The sequence below is a fragment of the Pyricularia pennisetigena genome, chromosome 3 (assembly GCF_004337985.1).
Source record: "Pyricularia pennisetigena strain Br36 chromosome 3, whole genome shotgun sequence".
Lineage (NCBI taxonomy): Eukaryota > Fungi > Ascomycota > Sordariomycetes > Magnaporthales > Pyriculariaceae > Pyricularia > Pyricularia pennisetigena.
Window position 1 is genome coordinate 4743202 of NC_043742.1, and position 15697 is coordinate 4758898.

Sequence of the window (15697 nt, forward strand, 5' to 3'; positions counted from 1 at the left end):
GCCTCCAGGGTAAATCCATATTTGTTGTTACTATTCTCCGCATCTTATGCTACTCAGTCCCACTGCGTCAACCCACCGCGACAAGGGGAGCCTGGCCCTGAGAACCCCTGCCCTTTGGATCAAGGGCCGAATTGGACATGGCCTTTGTCGTGTGCGTATTATGCGGTGTGCCTGTTTCCATTTTCTGCGCCTGACCACCATTTCGACACACCGCACTTATTGGGGAGGGGGGCACTTTACACCCACACCCCATGGACGAACCAGACCCTTCACCTCTTTCGAGACAGACATCGCAACAGCACGGACGCCGATACCCTTTCTTTCACTCGATGGTAAACAACCCCATATTATCCCTCCCTGTGATCCTCCTTTGTTTCCATGCTGCATACCCGCACTCCTTTTTCATTTTTTCTTCTTCTTTTCTTCTTAACGAACAGTCTACAAACAAATCCTCCAACTGGACATCATTATTTCTAGTCTAGTCTAGGGCCTCAGAAGCAAAACTCAGAAAATAGTTGGACTTGGCCTACAAGCTTTGACCATTGCCAACGTGAAATAACTACCTACCATATCGACTTACGATCACTTCTCGGAGCTTCTTCGCTTGCACCCGGCGTCACCTATCCGAATTCGAATTCGACCAGCTGCCAACGCTGCTGCTACGTACAGCGTCAGCCCACATCCCGCAGCGCCTGTCAGTCCGCTGTGGTGCTGAGGTTGATATCGACGGGGTTTTGTCACGGATCACGATAGGTCTTTCAACTGGAGGTTGTTGAAGGACTAGCCAGGAGAAGCAGATCAGTATGGCCGATAGGCAGTCGAGCTTCCTGCCGACGATAAAATGTTCGTCATGTGGCAACCAGATCGAGATTTCTATGATGGGGGAGCACATCTGCGGAGGCGCAGGTGGTTCAGATGGTAAGTTCGGTTCACGTCCTCTATCTGTGCATGTCATCTGTTATTTTTATTTTTATTTTTTCCATGCAGAGAAAATCTAGTACAGGAACCACATCTTCTAACTTGAGACTACTCAGCATCACCTACTCCCCCTCTAGATAAGATTGATGAGACTTTTATGCCATTTAATAAATCAGTACACGAAAAGATCGGCCGAGTTCCACCACCACCAAAGGTTGATACTTTGGCAGCAAGTAAGTTGACAAGCTCATCTTCAGTTGATTCTTTTGCAGTCTGAACCATATCGCTAATAAGCTCACCTTTTTTTCCCTCCCCATTCTAGACCGCACATACTACCGCGCTGGGCAACTAACACCTGTCAGCAACTCCAGCGGCTCAGCCTCTCGCAGCGGATCGCCTCTCACACCTACTGGTCGGGTGCTAGGGCGCTCTGAAGACTATTTCACACCAAAGATTGCCAACGAACACGACTTGGCCTCTCCACGGAATCAGCCACGGCGGCCTGGGGGTTATGGGGGTATGGAAGATGTCGAAGACGATATGTACCCCAATAACTCTCCTAAGAAACAACCTTCGAGTTTATTGTCTCGTATGAATACTATTACTCCCGGCCCATTCGAGTCAAAGAGGCCGGTTGCGGCCAAGAATGCCTTCCCTTCCAGATCAAACGAGCCGGAAGATGCCTACAATGACCGGCCTATGACCTCAAACTCGAACAGAAGCTTTGGGAGCAGCCAGCCTCCTAGGATGCCGAGGAAGAACGGTTACGGCGGGTTTGGCCCTCCCCAAAGGTCGCCGGGTGAATATGAGCCCGAGCCACCAAGTGCAATCAGCAGATCTGGGACGTTTCCGCGGGAGAGCGACCCAATGGAGGCACCTCTGCGTACCCCCTCTGCCCCCGGTCCTCGGCCGGACAGGTTACGACGATCGTCGGACGAGGCAAACGAAAGGTTTATGGATGGGGAAAACAGGGAGCATGCCACCAACGGCATGTACGCGACAAGAACCTCAGTAACACGCGATACCTCTAGGCAGCCGCCACCGAGGACCAGCCTCCTTAACCGACCGACCACCCGTGATGGTGGCGGTGCCCCGAGTGCCATTGACTTGGCCAATGAATTTGGCGTCGGGAATCCATATCACAGTTCGAACGTTTCCATGTCATCAAGCGCATCGGCCTCGAGTGGCGCCGAATCTCGCCGTCCTAGTCAACCAAGCTCACAGACCAGTCCCGCCCGCTCAATCAGGAACCGATCGGCCAGAAAGCCATCTAATACCTCCGACATTGACAACTTAATGCAGGATCTCCAATCCTCAATGCTGAGCGATGTGCAGTCTCGGGATCTACCACCATCACCACCTGAACCACTCTCCATGAAATCAGGATCCCTTCGCAGCCAGTCTCGACCTAGCCCACCACCGATGAAAACTCCGCCGCTGGACGGCCCAAGCCAAAGAGAAGCGATGGACCGCGGAATGGACAGGGGGCGCCAGTGGGGTGAAGATCGAGGCTCATCCCCTCGCTATGCCTCTCCCGAGCGTAGGCGCGAGCCAACCAGGGCACCATCTCGACCAGGACTTCGCAGCCAGTCTAGAGGCCGGGTGCCAGTAAATCGCGGCAACTGCAAGGCTTGCCGGGAACCCATCACAGGCAAGAGCATTTCGAGCGCGGATGGTAGGCTCACGGGCAGGTACCACAAGGCATGCTTTGTGTGCACCACTTGCCGCGACCCATTTCCTTCTGCGACATTCTACGTCCACGACGACAAGCCTTACTGCGAGCAACACTATCACGAGAAGAACGGGAGTCTCTGTGGAAGCTGCGGCATTGGAATCGAGGGCCAGTACTTGGCGGACGAGGCAGAAGAGAAATTCCACCCAAGATGCTTCCGATGCAGCGACTGTGGCCAGATCCTTGACGATGGCTATTTTGACGTCAATGGGAGGCGATACTGCGAGCGAGATGCCTTGAGGCGCGTCCAGCCACCGCCATCCTGGGGTCCCCCCAGCAGGACAGGGACTCCGAGCAACCTGGGACCCAGGGGACCCCCCAACATGCGAGGATCCTCGGGATTGGGACCTGGACTCCAACCAGGCGGTCCCAAAGGCTATCCCGCACCTGGTGGTCGACCTGGAAGACCCATGGGAGGGCCTCCCAACAGCAGCAGGCTGGGCCCAGGCCCACGACCGCGGATGGAGAAGCGTATGACGAGACTTGGCATGATGTAAATGCCCACCAAGCCTCTATGAACCATATCTCCACACTCAACTATTCTTTGAAATATATATAAACGACATGGATCATTTGCTTTGTTTTACAGCGAGGGACGTTTTGTCGATGTTTTGGGCTTATACTGCGCTTTTGATATATACACATATTTACTGTGCTTACCCGCGCACCCCGGCTTTACGGCCCGGCCCACGTCGAGAGGGACGTTCAGGATACCCCATTTGCTATATACCCTTCATTTACACATTATATATTTATGTCTATTTTTCCATATATTATTCCTCTGATTTTCTTTATGTTTTTGTGATTCATATAGAGTCGCGGGGGCAAAGATGATGGGAATTGGGCGGAAATCATGGTGATGACGCAAGGGCATATTGGGCTTGAATCACGTCGATGCTGGGAAAAGACAACTGACTATAGGGCTGCATAAGTCCCCACTTGAGGCTCAGCCATGCCACTCTATTATGTACGGCAGAGGACGTTATGCCAACAAACTCAAGGCCAGCCACTTAGCATTTTTTACTACACATATTAGGATATTGCATGGCGTACCTAGCCTTAATAATTAATGCAGAGTACCAGAATTTTTTGGGGATCTTCCATCACTTTGACGCCTCGGGTCCACAGTACATTATACTTTTGTATGCACGCACCCTAGCGCACGCATCTACTTTCACGACGGGGATACCATGTTTCCATATTCTACCCCATCTACAAACCAAACAGAGAACTAGCTTTCTTTCTGTATCGGGCACAGGTTCCCAATTGGGCAACACTGAAGCTTTGGTCTCAGGTTGCTGGAGACGCCGCGACCACTGACCAAATTGAGCGGGCAGCAGAAACGCCCCCCAAAAGTCCGATAGCATCCCGCAAATGTTACTTTAACTTTTTGTGCTCGGCATCCCAATGACTGTCACCAACTGCGCCTCCGCAGAACGTCCGTTTCAGCCCATTCTGCTCAAGACGACAATCGCCTGATTTTTTTTCTTCTTTCATACAAAGCATGAACTGCATTTAGTAAATCTTGTGGATATTCCCACATATTTGGTTGCTGCATTTTTTCTTGCCCTGATTATATATATGGTCGAAAACCAACCTGACACCATCCAGAGTGAAGCCGTTAGGTCCGAAAAAAAAAAAAAAAAAAAAAAAAAAAAAAAAAAAAAAAAAACCCTTTTAAGGTACTTTTTTGCCTATGTATACACTATACCAGTCTATGCGTCTAGCAATCTATGACTTACAGAGGACCCACACTTTCTAGGTCGGTTCCGAAAGAAGGAGAAGAAAAAAGTAAACAAAAGAAAATAAGAAGCAAGAAAAACATGTGGCAACCCGAAATTGAAGTAGAGTAAACTATGTTGATATCACAGCTTAGCCTTGTTGTCTTGCTTCTGCATCGTCTCGGCGACTATGCGGCGCTGAATCTTGCCCGTGGCCGTTTTGGGCATGATTTCCGTGTAGTAAATCTTTAATTTGTAGCAAAAGTGTTAGTTGGACCGACGATTCCTGTTTCACATTTATTGCGGCAGAGGAAGATGGCTTTTTTTTTTTTTTTACCTTCTCGGGCACCTTAAACTTGGCCAGCCTGGCCGCAACCCACTCCCGCAGCTCGTCCTTCCCAAGCTTGGCTCCGGGCTTGAGCACTACTGCTACACCGACGTCTTGGCCGTAAAGCTCGCTCGGGACGGCGAAGCTGACGGCCTCGGAGACGGCGGCGTGGCGGGTGATGACGTTGTCGAGCTCGATGGGCGAGATCTTCTCGCCGGCCTTGTTGATGAGCTCCTTGATGCGGCCCGTGATGGTGACGTAGCCGTCCTCGGGGTCCATCTTGCCCTGGTCTCCGGTGCGGAAGAAGCCTCCCTTGGTGAAGGCGCTCGCGTTGGCCTCGGCGTTGTTGAGGTAGCCGCTCGTGACATTCTCGCCCCGGATGCAGATCTCGCCCTCGACGCCGCGCGGCAGCTCGTTGCCCTCGCCGTCCAGGATGCGCACCTCGACGCCCTGGCCGATGCCCACGCTGCCCGGCTTTCTCTTGGCCGGCGGAAGCGGGTTCGACGTCATCTGGTGCGCCGCCTCGGTCATGGCGTAGGCCTCGAGCACGGGCGCGCCGAACTTCTCCTCGAGCTGGGCGAAGACGGTCGGGGAGAGCGGCGAGGAGCAGGAGCGGATGAAGCGGATCTTGGGCAGAGGGCTCGGCGCTGGGTTCTTGAGCAGGATCTGGTGGATCGTGGGCACGGCCGTGTACCAATTCGCGCCGTGCTGCACAAAGTCGCGCCAAAAGTCCGAGGCGGAGAACTTGGTCGGGACCACCATGGACCCTCCGGTGTAGAAAGGTGCCAGGAGGCCGCAGAGCAGACCATGGACGTGGAAGAGCGGCATGACGAGCATGGTTCTGTCCGCCGGGGTCAGCTGGTAGGTGTTTTTGATGTTGTCTATCACAGGGTTAGTGGATGTGTGGGATGCGACAGCTATTTATCGACACATAATCTTTGACTACTTACCCATAGTCCTCGTCAAATTACGGTGTGACAAGGGGACCTGATGGTTGTTTGTTAGAACCATGTTAGCCGATTTGCAATCTCAACATAGCGACGATTTTGGTCTCTGTTAACAACATACCACCTTGGGTCGAGAGGTTGTTCCACTGGGGCATTGTTTTCATCATTAGCATCTAGTCGAGTCCAGCTGGATCTTGTATAAGGTGAGTATTTGCAAACGGACCTGGTGTGCAGCACAAGAGCAGTGTCCTCGGGCTGAGGTTCAAGAAGCTTTTGTCCTCCGTTACCCTTCAGCAGGCCCAAGTCCTTGACATCCAGAGCAACCTCTGCCTTATGGGCGTCCCAGTAGCACTCGGCAACAGCAGCGTTGAAGCGCTTGGCGGCCTTGACGGCAGGGCTGCCGGCGGCAAAGGCACCGCGAGGCACCAGCACAATGGCGGACTTGACATCCTCGATGTAGAACTCAAACTCGTCCTGCTTGTAGTTTGGGTTCAGGGGTGCAGCAATGCCACGCTGCCAGCTCGACGCCAGGAACGACACGATGAACTCGTACGAGTTCACCGTGGCAATGGATACGGCGGACCCTTGGGTGATGCCTATGGCGGCGAGCTTGGCCTGAAACTTGGACACCTCGGCGACGAGCCCAGCATAAGTCACGGTGAGGGCCGCGTCCCCAGGCTTTGCTGCAGGTATTATGACGGCCGTAGCATTTGATTGGCCGTGGATGGCACCTTTGAGCGTGTTTGGCGCAGCCATTTTGAGTTTGATTTTTTTTTCTTCTTTTTTTCTCTTCGCGTCTCCTTCTTTTTTCTTTGAAATTTATTAGAAACAAAATAAATAAATACGTTGCAGTTTTGAGAACAATCTAAAAAGTAGAAATAGAGAGATACAAAGCAATCAATCCCCTCACAAAGTTCACGATCAGAAACAACCGGCAAGACAGAAAAAGTTACGACACGTTTTTTTCCTTTCTGTCAGATAGAGCTGAGGCGCCTTGGCCGGAACACCAGTCCCGTGTAAGACCCATAGCGACCCACTCTAACTCGGCAGACACTGTGATTGAAAGCCCTGCAATTAAACTCCGTTTAGTAGTATTTAACCTTACCGTCACCAAGGTATCCATAGTTATTCTGGAACTAACGCGCGTCAACATGGCTTGCATCCGACCCAACGTATTTGCAAACTGCCTGATCTGTGGATTGATTGTCGACATATTCCTAGGAATAAGAATGCACTAAATCTATAGGCCAGTGTTATTTGTAGTGCTTAGAACCTTCGTGCTTCCGCTTTGGTTATTCTCTAATCTACTCTTTGGACACCCACGTGAATATCCGCGCGGGCGATCATACAACTACAATACAATCCTGCTCGTGGTAACAAATCGACCCAAAACCCCAACAAAGAAGGATGCCGGCGCTGTAGGTTATCGAAGCATAACCAACCGCCATATCTGTCCCACGATCCTTCGCGCATAACCGCCACAAATTTTCTGCTTCCTACCATACCTATGGAGGTAGATAACTGCACCAACTCAACCAAGGAAGACACCAGAGTCTTGATCATACAACCTCTACAACGAAATAATCAACTTGAAGTGTGATGTACGACTTTGCTGATAAGTTGTGAAGCGGTCAATCTGTAACTGGACGTAAAATGTCATCATAGCTGAGTATATAATACGTAGCCATCCCGCTGTCATTGAACGACTGTTCATCAACTTCAAAGTAAGGAATTGTATGCTATTTTGATCTGAGGTGTGACAGAAAAGCCCGTTTCATCCACAAGATCTGCAAGCTTGGGACTTCAATGTCCTCGATCAAGCAGCCACTCAGGCCTTCGGAGGTCTGGAAATATTCCTGTAAGAAAAAGAAATTCAAAATCAATGTTAGTAAAAGGGGTATAGGATGCATGGCAAAATTCAAGGAAAGCCCTCACTCCAGTCTTCCGACCCCATTAAGTCGTAGATAGACATCAGTACCCCAGCCGTGTAGGCTTTGAACGTCGATGCCGCCCCCGAAATACTCAGCGTAAGCTCGACTGAGCGGTAGCCCGTAGCCCAGCCCAGCAATAGAGCTGCGACCGTTGTTCGCGCTCGAGATTATATTGAGCGCAAAGTCGCCGACACTCCCGCCCCCACTTCCGCCGGCCCCTCCAGGCAAGCTATCGTCCTGGTCAAAAAACGTCGTGTAGCTGTACGACCAGATATTGGGCTGCACCTCGGGTGCAATACCGCCACCGCGATCGCGGATCCGAATAGTCACGCCAGGTGCGTTGTCATCGAGGGGCTGTATTGCATCGGAACGAAAGGCACCGCGCGAGACGGATGGTGGTTTGAGGCGCAGGCCACGGCTGTCGTCCAGAGGCAAAGCGGGAGCGATGGTGACCTCGATGGGCTCTCGGCTCATATTGTTCTCAACCGTGGCGCGGAAAGCGTTCTTCAGTAGCTCCGTGAGGATGTAATGCAGGTGCATGGGCACGTATGCAAATGTAGTTTCTGGCGAGCCATTGACTACCCATTCCGGACGAACACCGTAGCGTAGCTCACATATCTCAGCTACGGCACCGCCACAGTGATCGAGAATATCGACAGGCTTGAGTGCAGTGTCAATGACACCCACAAACGAAGGCTCCTCGGGGCATGGGACTGGACTCGCGGCCGGATCAAAGTGTGGCTGTGAGGAGTAGTGCAGCGCAATGTGCTGCTCGGCTACCAGGCGCGTGCCGATGCGGGCGCGTAAATGAGCATCGAGAAAGGCCGTGACATCTTGAGGGCTCACGTAGCGGCGACACTCCAGGAAACCGCGGGCCAGGATTGGTATAGTGTCGGCGTGTGTGCGGACGAGTTGAGCGAGCACTTCTGTAAACTCAACCTCCTCCGCCAGGGTATTTATCCCACCCCGCTCCTCCCAAGGCAGTAGGGTCTCCAAAGAACGCTGATAATTGTTGTATATCGTTCGAATGTTGGGGTTCGAAACTACAATGTATGGCAGGTTGCGGAGGGCTTGAAGTCGGTGTGCCAGTCGAATTGGGAGTAGACTCAGCGTGAAGTTGGCTGACTGGAGGAGGGCCTCCTCCGAGAGCGGTGGCCTACCATGCCTGGTAACAGGTTCGCCAAACATCAGCCTCTGCCATGTGGTGAAATCAGGATAGGGGAGCGCGAATCAAATGTAAGAACTGACTTGACAAGGTCGGCAAGTTTGAGGTTATGAAGATGCTTTCTTGCAAGGCGTGAAATCTGTCCCTCGTCAAATGACGCATTCGAAGCGCTGGAGCCAGTGTCTAGTGGCTTGCTGGCATTGCTCCCAGCAACAGTTCCATCCGGAACGAGCTGCTTAGTGGAAAAAGAAAATAATCTCCGACCAATACTCGAGGCTCTTGGGTAGCATATCCACCTCAGCGGCCTCGCAGATACCGTCATCTTGTACATGTTTTCATCGTTTCTGCTCGCCGGGTTGTTGAAACATGCCCCGGCTGACCTCTTCAGTAGAGTCGTTCTTTCAGGTCGAGTTTTAATGCAGCATGCAGAGGAGGTTGATGCGAAATGATATGTTAAGCCCCTCGCTGCCCATCAAAAGGCTGCTCGTTTATGCAGTGAGGTGCATACCTACCTAGGTACCTCAGGTGCCTACCTTCCTTACATCGGCGCGCTTCTCAGATGTTGGATGGTCCGTCATTTAATGTGGTGGACCGTGCTCCGATTTAGGCCCGGTTGGGTTACAGTACACACCCCTACCTACTGCCGTACCGCGTATGTGCAGGAGGTAGGATGGTACCCCACCTAGCTTTGTCAACTTCCAGTACAATGAACTACTGTAATTCGGCGCAAGATTGCACGCATCTTTTGACGACGATAGACACTTGTTCATGATAATGGCATGAGAGGCACAAGTCAGTAGGCTAGTTATTGGTCTGGAGTTTGAAAGTTCGAGAGGCATTAAGAACTTCATATGACCCGGTGAGCATACAGTAATCTATCTAGATCTAGCTGCCGGGTCTGTCCCCGAGTTTCTTCACTGTGCCTCTACCAAAAAGCAAATTAATCCGCTAAGGGCTTAGAGCTTCTGTCGCCTAAAAAGTGCCCAGGCGAATTTCCAACAAAAAGCTTCAAAAAGACACCCAAAAGAGTATCTATGGTAAAGATACAAACTCCTTCCAATAATGACAGATCTATTTATTGCGGTGCCTTCGTCGCACACACAAGAGGTAGTTCCGACAGTCGGTCAGTGGAGCCGTTCAGTCGAACGGATACCTTGTCTACCTAGGTCTAGACCCCGACGAGTCTCACCAGCTCCATGCCTCACCCGCCCATCTAGTGCTAGGATAGGACTAGACTACTGTAGACTAGATCTATAGTACCTAGGCTCAACTAATAACAAACCTACTTGGACAAAAGAGAAGTTTACCACAAGAACCATCAGGATAGGTAGGATTCAATATTTCAAATTGAGTATTATGCTGATTCAACTACATAAACCATAAGCTGTCGTTTCGCATGTCTAATTACTGATTCGATCAGTTCCCTAGCAGATCTTGACCTCCTTGTCCTTCTCCACTGCCTTTACGTGCTCGTGGTTCTCGAGGGTGGAAACAGAGTCCTCGGGGAACTCAACACTGTCCAAGCACGTAATGAGTTAGTCTTATCTCAGGCCTCGATCTGTCTTAGTTTTGGATTTGCAAGTCTTACGAAAAGCCCTTGATGATGTCAAAGCTGTGTCCAATCTTGCCTCCCTGCTCCTCGGCATGCTTCTTAGCCCTGAAGAATGAAATGTTAGAGTCATAACATCATGTTTCGCCATCTATTTTGGGCTACTTACTCGGCAACCTGCTCGGGAGTGGCGTCCTCCTTGCAAGTGACCTTAAAATTGTGCCTCGTCAGTACATGCCGCTTCCAAACCGAAGACCCTTACGGTTTCTCATAACATACAATGTAGGTAGGCATCGTTGCGGTGTATGAAGTGATCTTGGTAATTGTGAGATGTGGACGTTGGTTCCGATGCTGAAGATGGAAGTGCTTTGTTACAACGGTGCGTGGAGATGGTAGCAGACTGCCTTTTATACACTGAATCGGGGCCATCAAGGTAGAGAGGTACAGTTAATAAAGCAAACTTGTGGCGCCACGGACCAGTGTGAGAGGCCTCAGGCGACCTGGCAAGAATACGTCATCGGGGATGTGTAATCTTCAGCTAGCGGGACGGGCTCATGCGAGTCACTGGTAACTCCCCAAACCAGCCAACCCGCCAGTAACCGGGCAGGTCTGATCAGATTGTCACTTGGCTTCCAAGGATCGTGGTTTCTCTTGGCAAGACAACCGCACTCAAATGATAGACGCCGGCATTAACCTGGCATTTGCAGAATGGCTGTTCATCCTCAAGCCTCAAAGACGTCAACTCATCAGCTTTCTTGGTATTCGGCCGCCGCGTGATCCGTCACAGGTACACCCTCAAGCCTGCCAGGATAGGCACCACATCGTCATGACCGTTAATGCGTAAAGCCAGCCATGTTCAGTCAATCATTAATTTGGAGAACTGATTACCCCGCTATATGGCACATTGCACCGATAGCGGCGGGGTGGCTTGCCCCACGTTGTCTAATTACCCCTGAATTCCGTGGGATTGTATCGAGAGGTACGTACCTCAGCTGTGGTGGGCAGGGCAGCCAATTTTTTATCGATAAGATAAAGATGACAGGCTGAGATAGGTTCTGCCATAGCGGTCAAAAAGTTTTTGGGAGAGGTTTTCGCGATCCCTGTGTTGCGCGCCGATGCGGGAGCGGGATAAGAGGGCGACTTTACTGAGCTGCAAATTTGAAGGTGACAACTTGCGGCATCGTCAATATGGAGGACCAGAAACACAAACCTCATAGGAAGTCCAAGGAGAAGAAGAAGCACTCCGGTATATGGCCCATCAACCCTATTTTTCCCTACGACAGGCAGCGTTCGCTTTATGGGCCAATTGTTCTAACTCTACATTGCTTCCTAGGACCTAATCCCAAGGCCTTTAGCTTTGCAAACCCGGGAAAGCTTCTGAAGACTGCCTCGCGCTCTCATGATGTATGCGACCATATCCTATGCGATATGCAACCCTTTGTCAGAGTCTCGCGCTGCGGGTTGTACTGACCAGCCGCACCACAGATTAAAGAAAAACGTCTCCATGTGCCCCTCGTCGACAGGCTCCCCGATGAGCCACCGCCCCGGCTCGTCACCATTGTTGGCCCGCCCGGGGTAGGCAAGACCACACTTCTCAAGTCGTTAGTCCGCCGATATGCCAAAGAGACCATAACCGAGCCACAGGGGCCCATCACAGTCGTTACGTCGAAGAAGCAGCGCTTGACCTTCCTCGAGTGCCCGAATGAGCTAGAGGCTATGGTGGATATCGCCAAGGTTGCCGACATTGTGTTGCTCATGATCGACGGCAACTATGGTTTCGAGATGGAGACTATGGAGTTCCTGAACATTCTTGCGACCACTGGTATGCCGGGTAACGTCTTCGGAATCCTTACCCACCTTGACCTCTTTCGCAAGCCACAGGCACTCAAGGATGCCAAGAAGAGACTCAAGCAACGACTCTGGAGCGAGCTGTATCAAGGTGCTCACCTGTTTTACCTGTCCGGCGTGATGAACGGTCGCTACCCGGACCGTGAAATCCACAACCTCTCGCGCTTTCTATCAGTCATGAAGAACCCTCGACCTCTTGTATGGCGAAACTCACATCCCTATACCGTCATCGACAGCTTCCGCGATATCACACACCCAACCAAGATCGAAGAAGATGCCAAGTGCGACAGGTCAATAGTCCTCTCAGGGTACCTCAGGGGCACCAACTTCGCCGCCGAGGGCCAAAGGGTGCATGTTGCTGGTCTGGGTGACTTTACCATTGCCGACATGGAGGTCCTTCCTGATCCGTGTCCCACACCTGCCATGGAGAAAGCCATGGAGAACATCACAGGCAAGAAAGGCAGGAAACGTCTGGACGAGAAGGAGAAGAAACTCTATGCACCAATGTCGGACCGAAGCGGCCTCAAGATTGACGGCGATGCCATATATATCTACAGAGAGAAGGGCTTTACGTTTGATAAAGATGCGGAAAATCCTGAACGGGGCGAGGGCGAAGAGCTTGTTATAGGTCTCCAGGGAGAACGCCGCCTTCTGGGTCAAACCGATGCTGGTGTCCGGCTGTTTGCTGGCGGTGAGGAGATACGCACTGTCGCGCAAGACGAAGTAGACACCGGTCGAAAAGAAAGAAGAAAAGCCCGCGTCACAGCCGACGGTGATGTTGCAGAAGGAGATGACTCACTGGAAGACGACGACGATATGGATAGCGTGGATGAGGGTGATTCTGATGTTGAAACTGAGTTCCGTCCCGAGAAGCTTGGAAAGATGTTTCGAAAAAGTACTGAGGCGAAAGGTGACGCGGAAGACGTTGCTTTCGCCGACAGCGACTCGGATTTGGGATCTCTGTCTGGCGATGACGATCTCGATGATGATGATATGGATAGCGACGATCTTGGCTCAGAAGACGACGATGACGACGAAGGAGCCTTGAAGTGGAAGGAAAACTTGTCCGAGAGAGCAAAGTCCATGCACACACGAAAGAGCCAGGGCCAACCCTCAGACCTGGCTCGGATATTGTATAATGACAGCTTGACCCCTGAACAAATAGTCAAACGGTGGAAAGGTGAAGAAGCCGAGGAGGAGGAGGAGGAGGAAGATATCGAGGAGGATGACGATGCTTTCTTTAAGCGGAAAGCGGACAAGGCTGGTGATGAACCGGAGGATCGCTCGGTACCGGTATACGACTACAATGAGTTGGCGGCGAGGTGGACAGAAGACGCGATTGAAAGCCTCAGGAAACGCTTTACATCGGCAAACATTGCAGACGACGAAGACGGTGATGAGTTCGAGGGTCTCGATGACGAAGACGATGAGGACGGAGAGGGCGAGGACGAAGATGATGATGACGAAGGTGATGGTGCGTTTGAGGATCTTGAGACTGGTGAAAAGCACGGTCCAGATGGGGAAGAGGCGCCGCTAGAATCCGAGGACATTGACGCCGAACGAGCCAAAAACGCGAAAAGGAAAGAAGAACTCAAATTGAGGTTCGAAGAGGAAGACCGCGAAGGATTCAGGAATCCGAAGGCTCTAGCAAGAAAAGAGGGCGGCAACCAGGATGAATTTGGCGAGGATGACTGGTACGAGGCACAGAAGGCAATGATCCAAAAGCAGCTGGACATCAACAAGTCCGAGTATGAAAATCTGGATGAGAGGCAAAGAATCGCCGTGGAGGGCTTCAGGGCAGGAAAATACGCCAAAATCGTGCTGGAGGGTGTCCCAGCCGAGTTCGTGAACAAGTTCCAATCCAAGACACCTATAATCATGGGTGGCCTCTCTGCAACCGAGGATCGCTTCGGCTTCGTTCAGGCACGGATAAAGAGACACAGGTGGCACAAGAAGATTCTGAAGACCAACGATCCGTTGATTTTCTCCTTGGGCTGGAGGAGGTTCCAGTCGTTGCCCATCTACAGCATATCGGATTCGCGAACAAGGAATCGGATGCTCAAGTATACGCCTGAACACATGCACTGTTTCACAACCTTCTATGGGCCCTTGATTGCCCCGAACACGGGTTTTGTCTGCTTCCAGTCGTTCTCATCCTCCAACCCAGGATTCCGCATAGCAGCCACCGGAACCGTACTCAGCGTTGACGAGTCGACCGAGATAGTCAAGAAGCTGAAGCTCACTGGCGCACCGTACAAGGTCTTCAAGAACACGGCGTTCATCAAGGACATGTTCAACAGCAGTCTGGAGATTGCCAAATTCGAGGGCGCGGCAATCAAGACGGTCTCAGGGATTCGTGGTCAGATCAAGCGCGCATTGTCGAAACCAGAGGGGCACTTCAGGGCCACCTTTGAGGACAAAATCCTCATGAGCGACATTGTGTTTCTGCGGGCATGGTATCCCATCAAGCCCCACCGCTTCTACAACCCTGCCAACAATCTCATCGGGTGGCAACCCATGAGGTTGACGGGGGAGATTAGGCACGCGGAAGGCATCGCTGTGCCGCAGCAGCGCAACAGCGAGTACAGAAAGATTGAGCGTCAAGACCGGCACTTCAACCCGGTCAGAGTTCCCAAGGCGCTGGCGGCCGACCTCCCGTTCAAGAGCCAGATAGTGCAGACTCGGGCGCAGCCGCGCAAGACATACATGCAGAAGCGCGCCGTGGTGCTCCGTGGCGAAGAGAAGAAATCGAGGGACCTGCTGCAGAAGCTTACGACCATCCGTAAGGACGTCGCGGAGAAACGCAGGGCCAAGAAGGAGGAGCACCGGGCGGCGTACAGGAAGATGCTTGCCGAGGCAGAGGAGAAGAAGGCGGCACGGGAGAGACGCGAGACCAAGGAGTACTGGAACCGCGAGGGCAAGAACATGAAGCGCAAGGAAGCTGGGGGAGGTGGTGGAGGTGGAAAACGAAGGAGGTAAACTGGTGTCTATTACATAGTGTATATCGTTATTTGCTAAGAAAAAGAAAATATTTAAGGCTATTACAGAGCGCACGTGTGGGTGGTTTGGCATTTAATAGTATTGAGTCGACACACCGACCGACAATGCTCCGACTGTGGGGGGTTTGTTGTCTCTCTGTTATTATGGGAAGGACATTTCAAAGTGAACGAACACTATGTACGTGACTCGTGTTTTCGAAATGGACCTGCTCAGTAACCTGGAACGCTATGCCACATGTTAATTAATACCCGGGTGTCTGGGGTGCACTGAAAAGCGGCTACGCACATGCAGGAAGCGCATATTGAGAAGCTATGTGCGAGGGTAAGCGGCAGGATCATTTTCAGATAAGAGGTTGCACCATAAGCAAGTCGGGAATAGCCGGCTCGTAAAGACTACTTTGCTTACCAAACCCCTCGTACCTCTAGGAAAGGGGCTTTGAACCACGTCACGTATCTTACTGCAAGACACTCTTTTGTCGCCTTGCCATATTCAGGCTGTAGTCATCTGGATTTCGATGTGCATAGTCAAAAAGGAAATTCAGATTGAACAAAAATGGGT

At 51.7% G+C, this 15697-nt stretch overlaps 5 protein-coding genes across 5 annotated transcripts; 2 read left to right on the top strand and 3 right to left on the bottom strand.

The window, feature by feature from the left end:
• Positions 1-803: 803 nt before the first annotated feature.
• PpBr36_03043 (uncharacterized protein) lies at positions 804-3147 on the top strand (the record flags this gene model as incomplete). Its single annotated transcript, XM_029890219.1, has 3 exons — positions 804-918; positions 1035-1151; positions 1241-3147. 3 exons carry the CDS (start codon positions 804-806, stop codon positions 3145-3147), a joined length of 2139 nt encoding a protein of 712 aa, XP_029754138.1.
• Positions 3148-4515: 1368 nt separating this feature from the next.
• On the bottom strand, positions 4516-6402 carry PpBr36_03044 (uncharacterized protein; the record flags this gene model as incomplete). Its single annotated transcript, XM_029890220.1, has 5 exons — positions 4516-4617; positions 4709-5580; positions 5650-5686; positions 5768-5792; positions 5870-6402. 5 exons carry the CDS (start codon positions 6400-6402, stop codon positions 4516-4518), a joined length of 1569 nt encoding a protein of 522 aa, XP_029753668.1.
• A 1072-nt stretch (positions 6403-7474) lies between these two features.
• PpBr36_03045 (uncharacterized protein) lies at positions 7475-9320 on the bottom strand (the record flags this gene model as incomplete). Its single annotated transcript, XM_029890221.1, has 4 exons — positions 7475-7502; positions 7582-8742; positions 8826-8974; positions 9285-9320. 4 exons carry the CDS (start codon positions 9318-9320, stop codon positions 7475-7477), a joined length of 1374 nt encoding a protein of 457 aa, XP_029753768.1.
• An 846-nt stretch (positions 9321-10166) lies between these two features.
• Positions 10167-10720, bottom strand: PpBr36_03046 (uncharacterized protein; the record flags this gene model as incomplete). Its single annotated transcript, XM_029890222.1, has 4 exons — positions 10167-10257; positions 10331-10399; positions 10461-10501; positions 10571-10720. 4 exons carry the CDS (start codon positions 10718-10720, stop codon positions 10167-10169), a joined length of 351 nt encoding a protein of 116 aa, XP_029753767.1.
• A 759-nt stretch (positions 10721-11479) lies between these two features.
• Positions 11480-15118, top strand: PpBr36_03047 (uncharacterized protein; the record flags this gene model as incomplete). The annotated part of the gene is made up of 3 exons (XM_029890223.1): positions 11480-11537; positions 11625-11695; positions 11777-15118. 3 exons carry the CDS (start codon positions 11480-11482, stop codon positions 15116-15118), a joined length of 3471 nt encoding a protein of 1156 aa, XP_029753666.1.
• Positions 15119-15697: the final 579 nt, after the last annotated feature.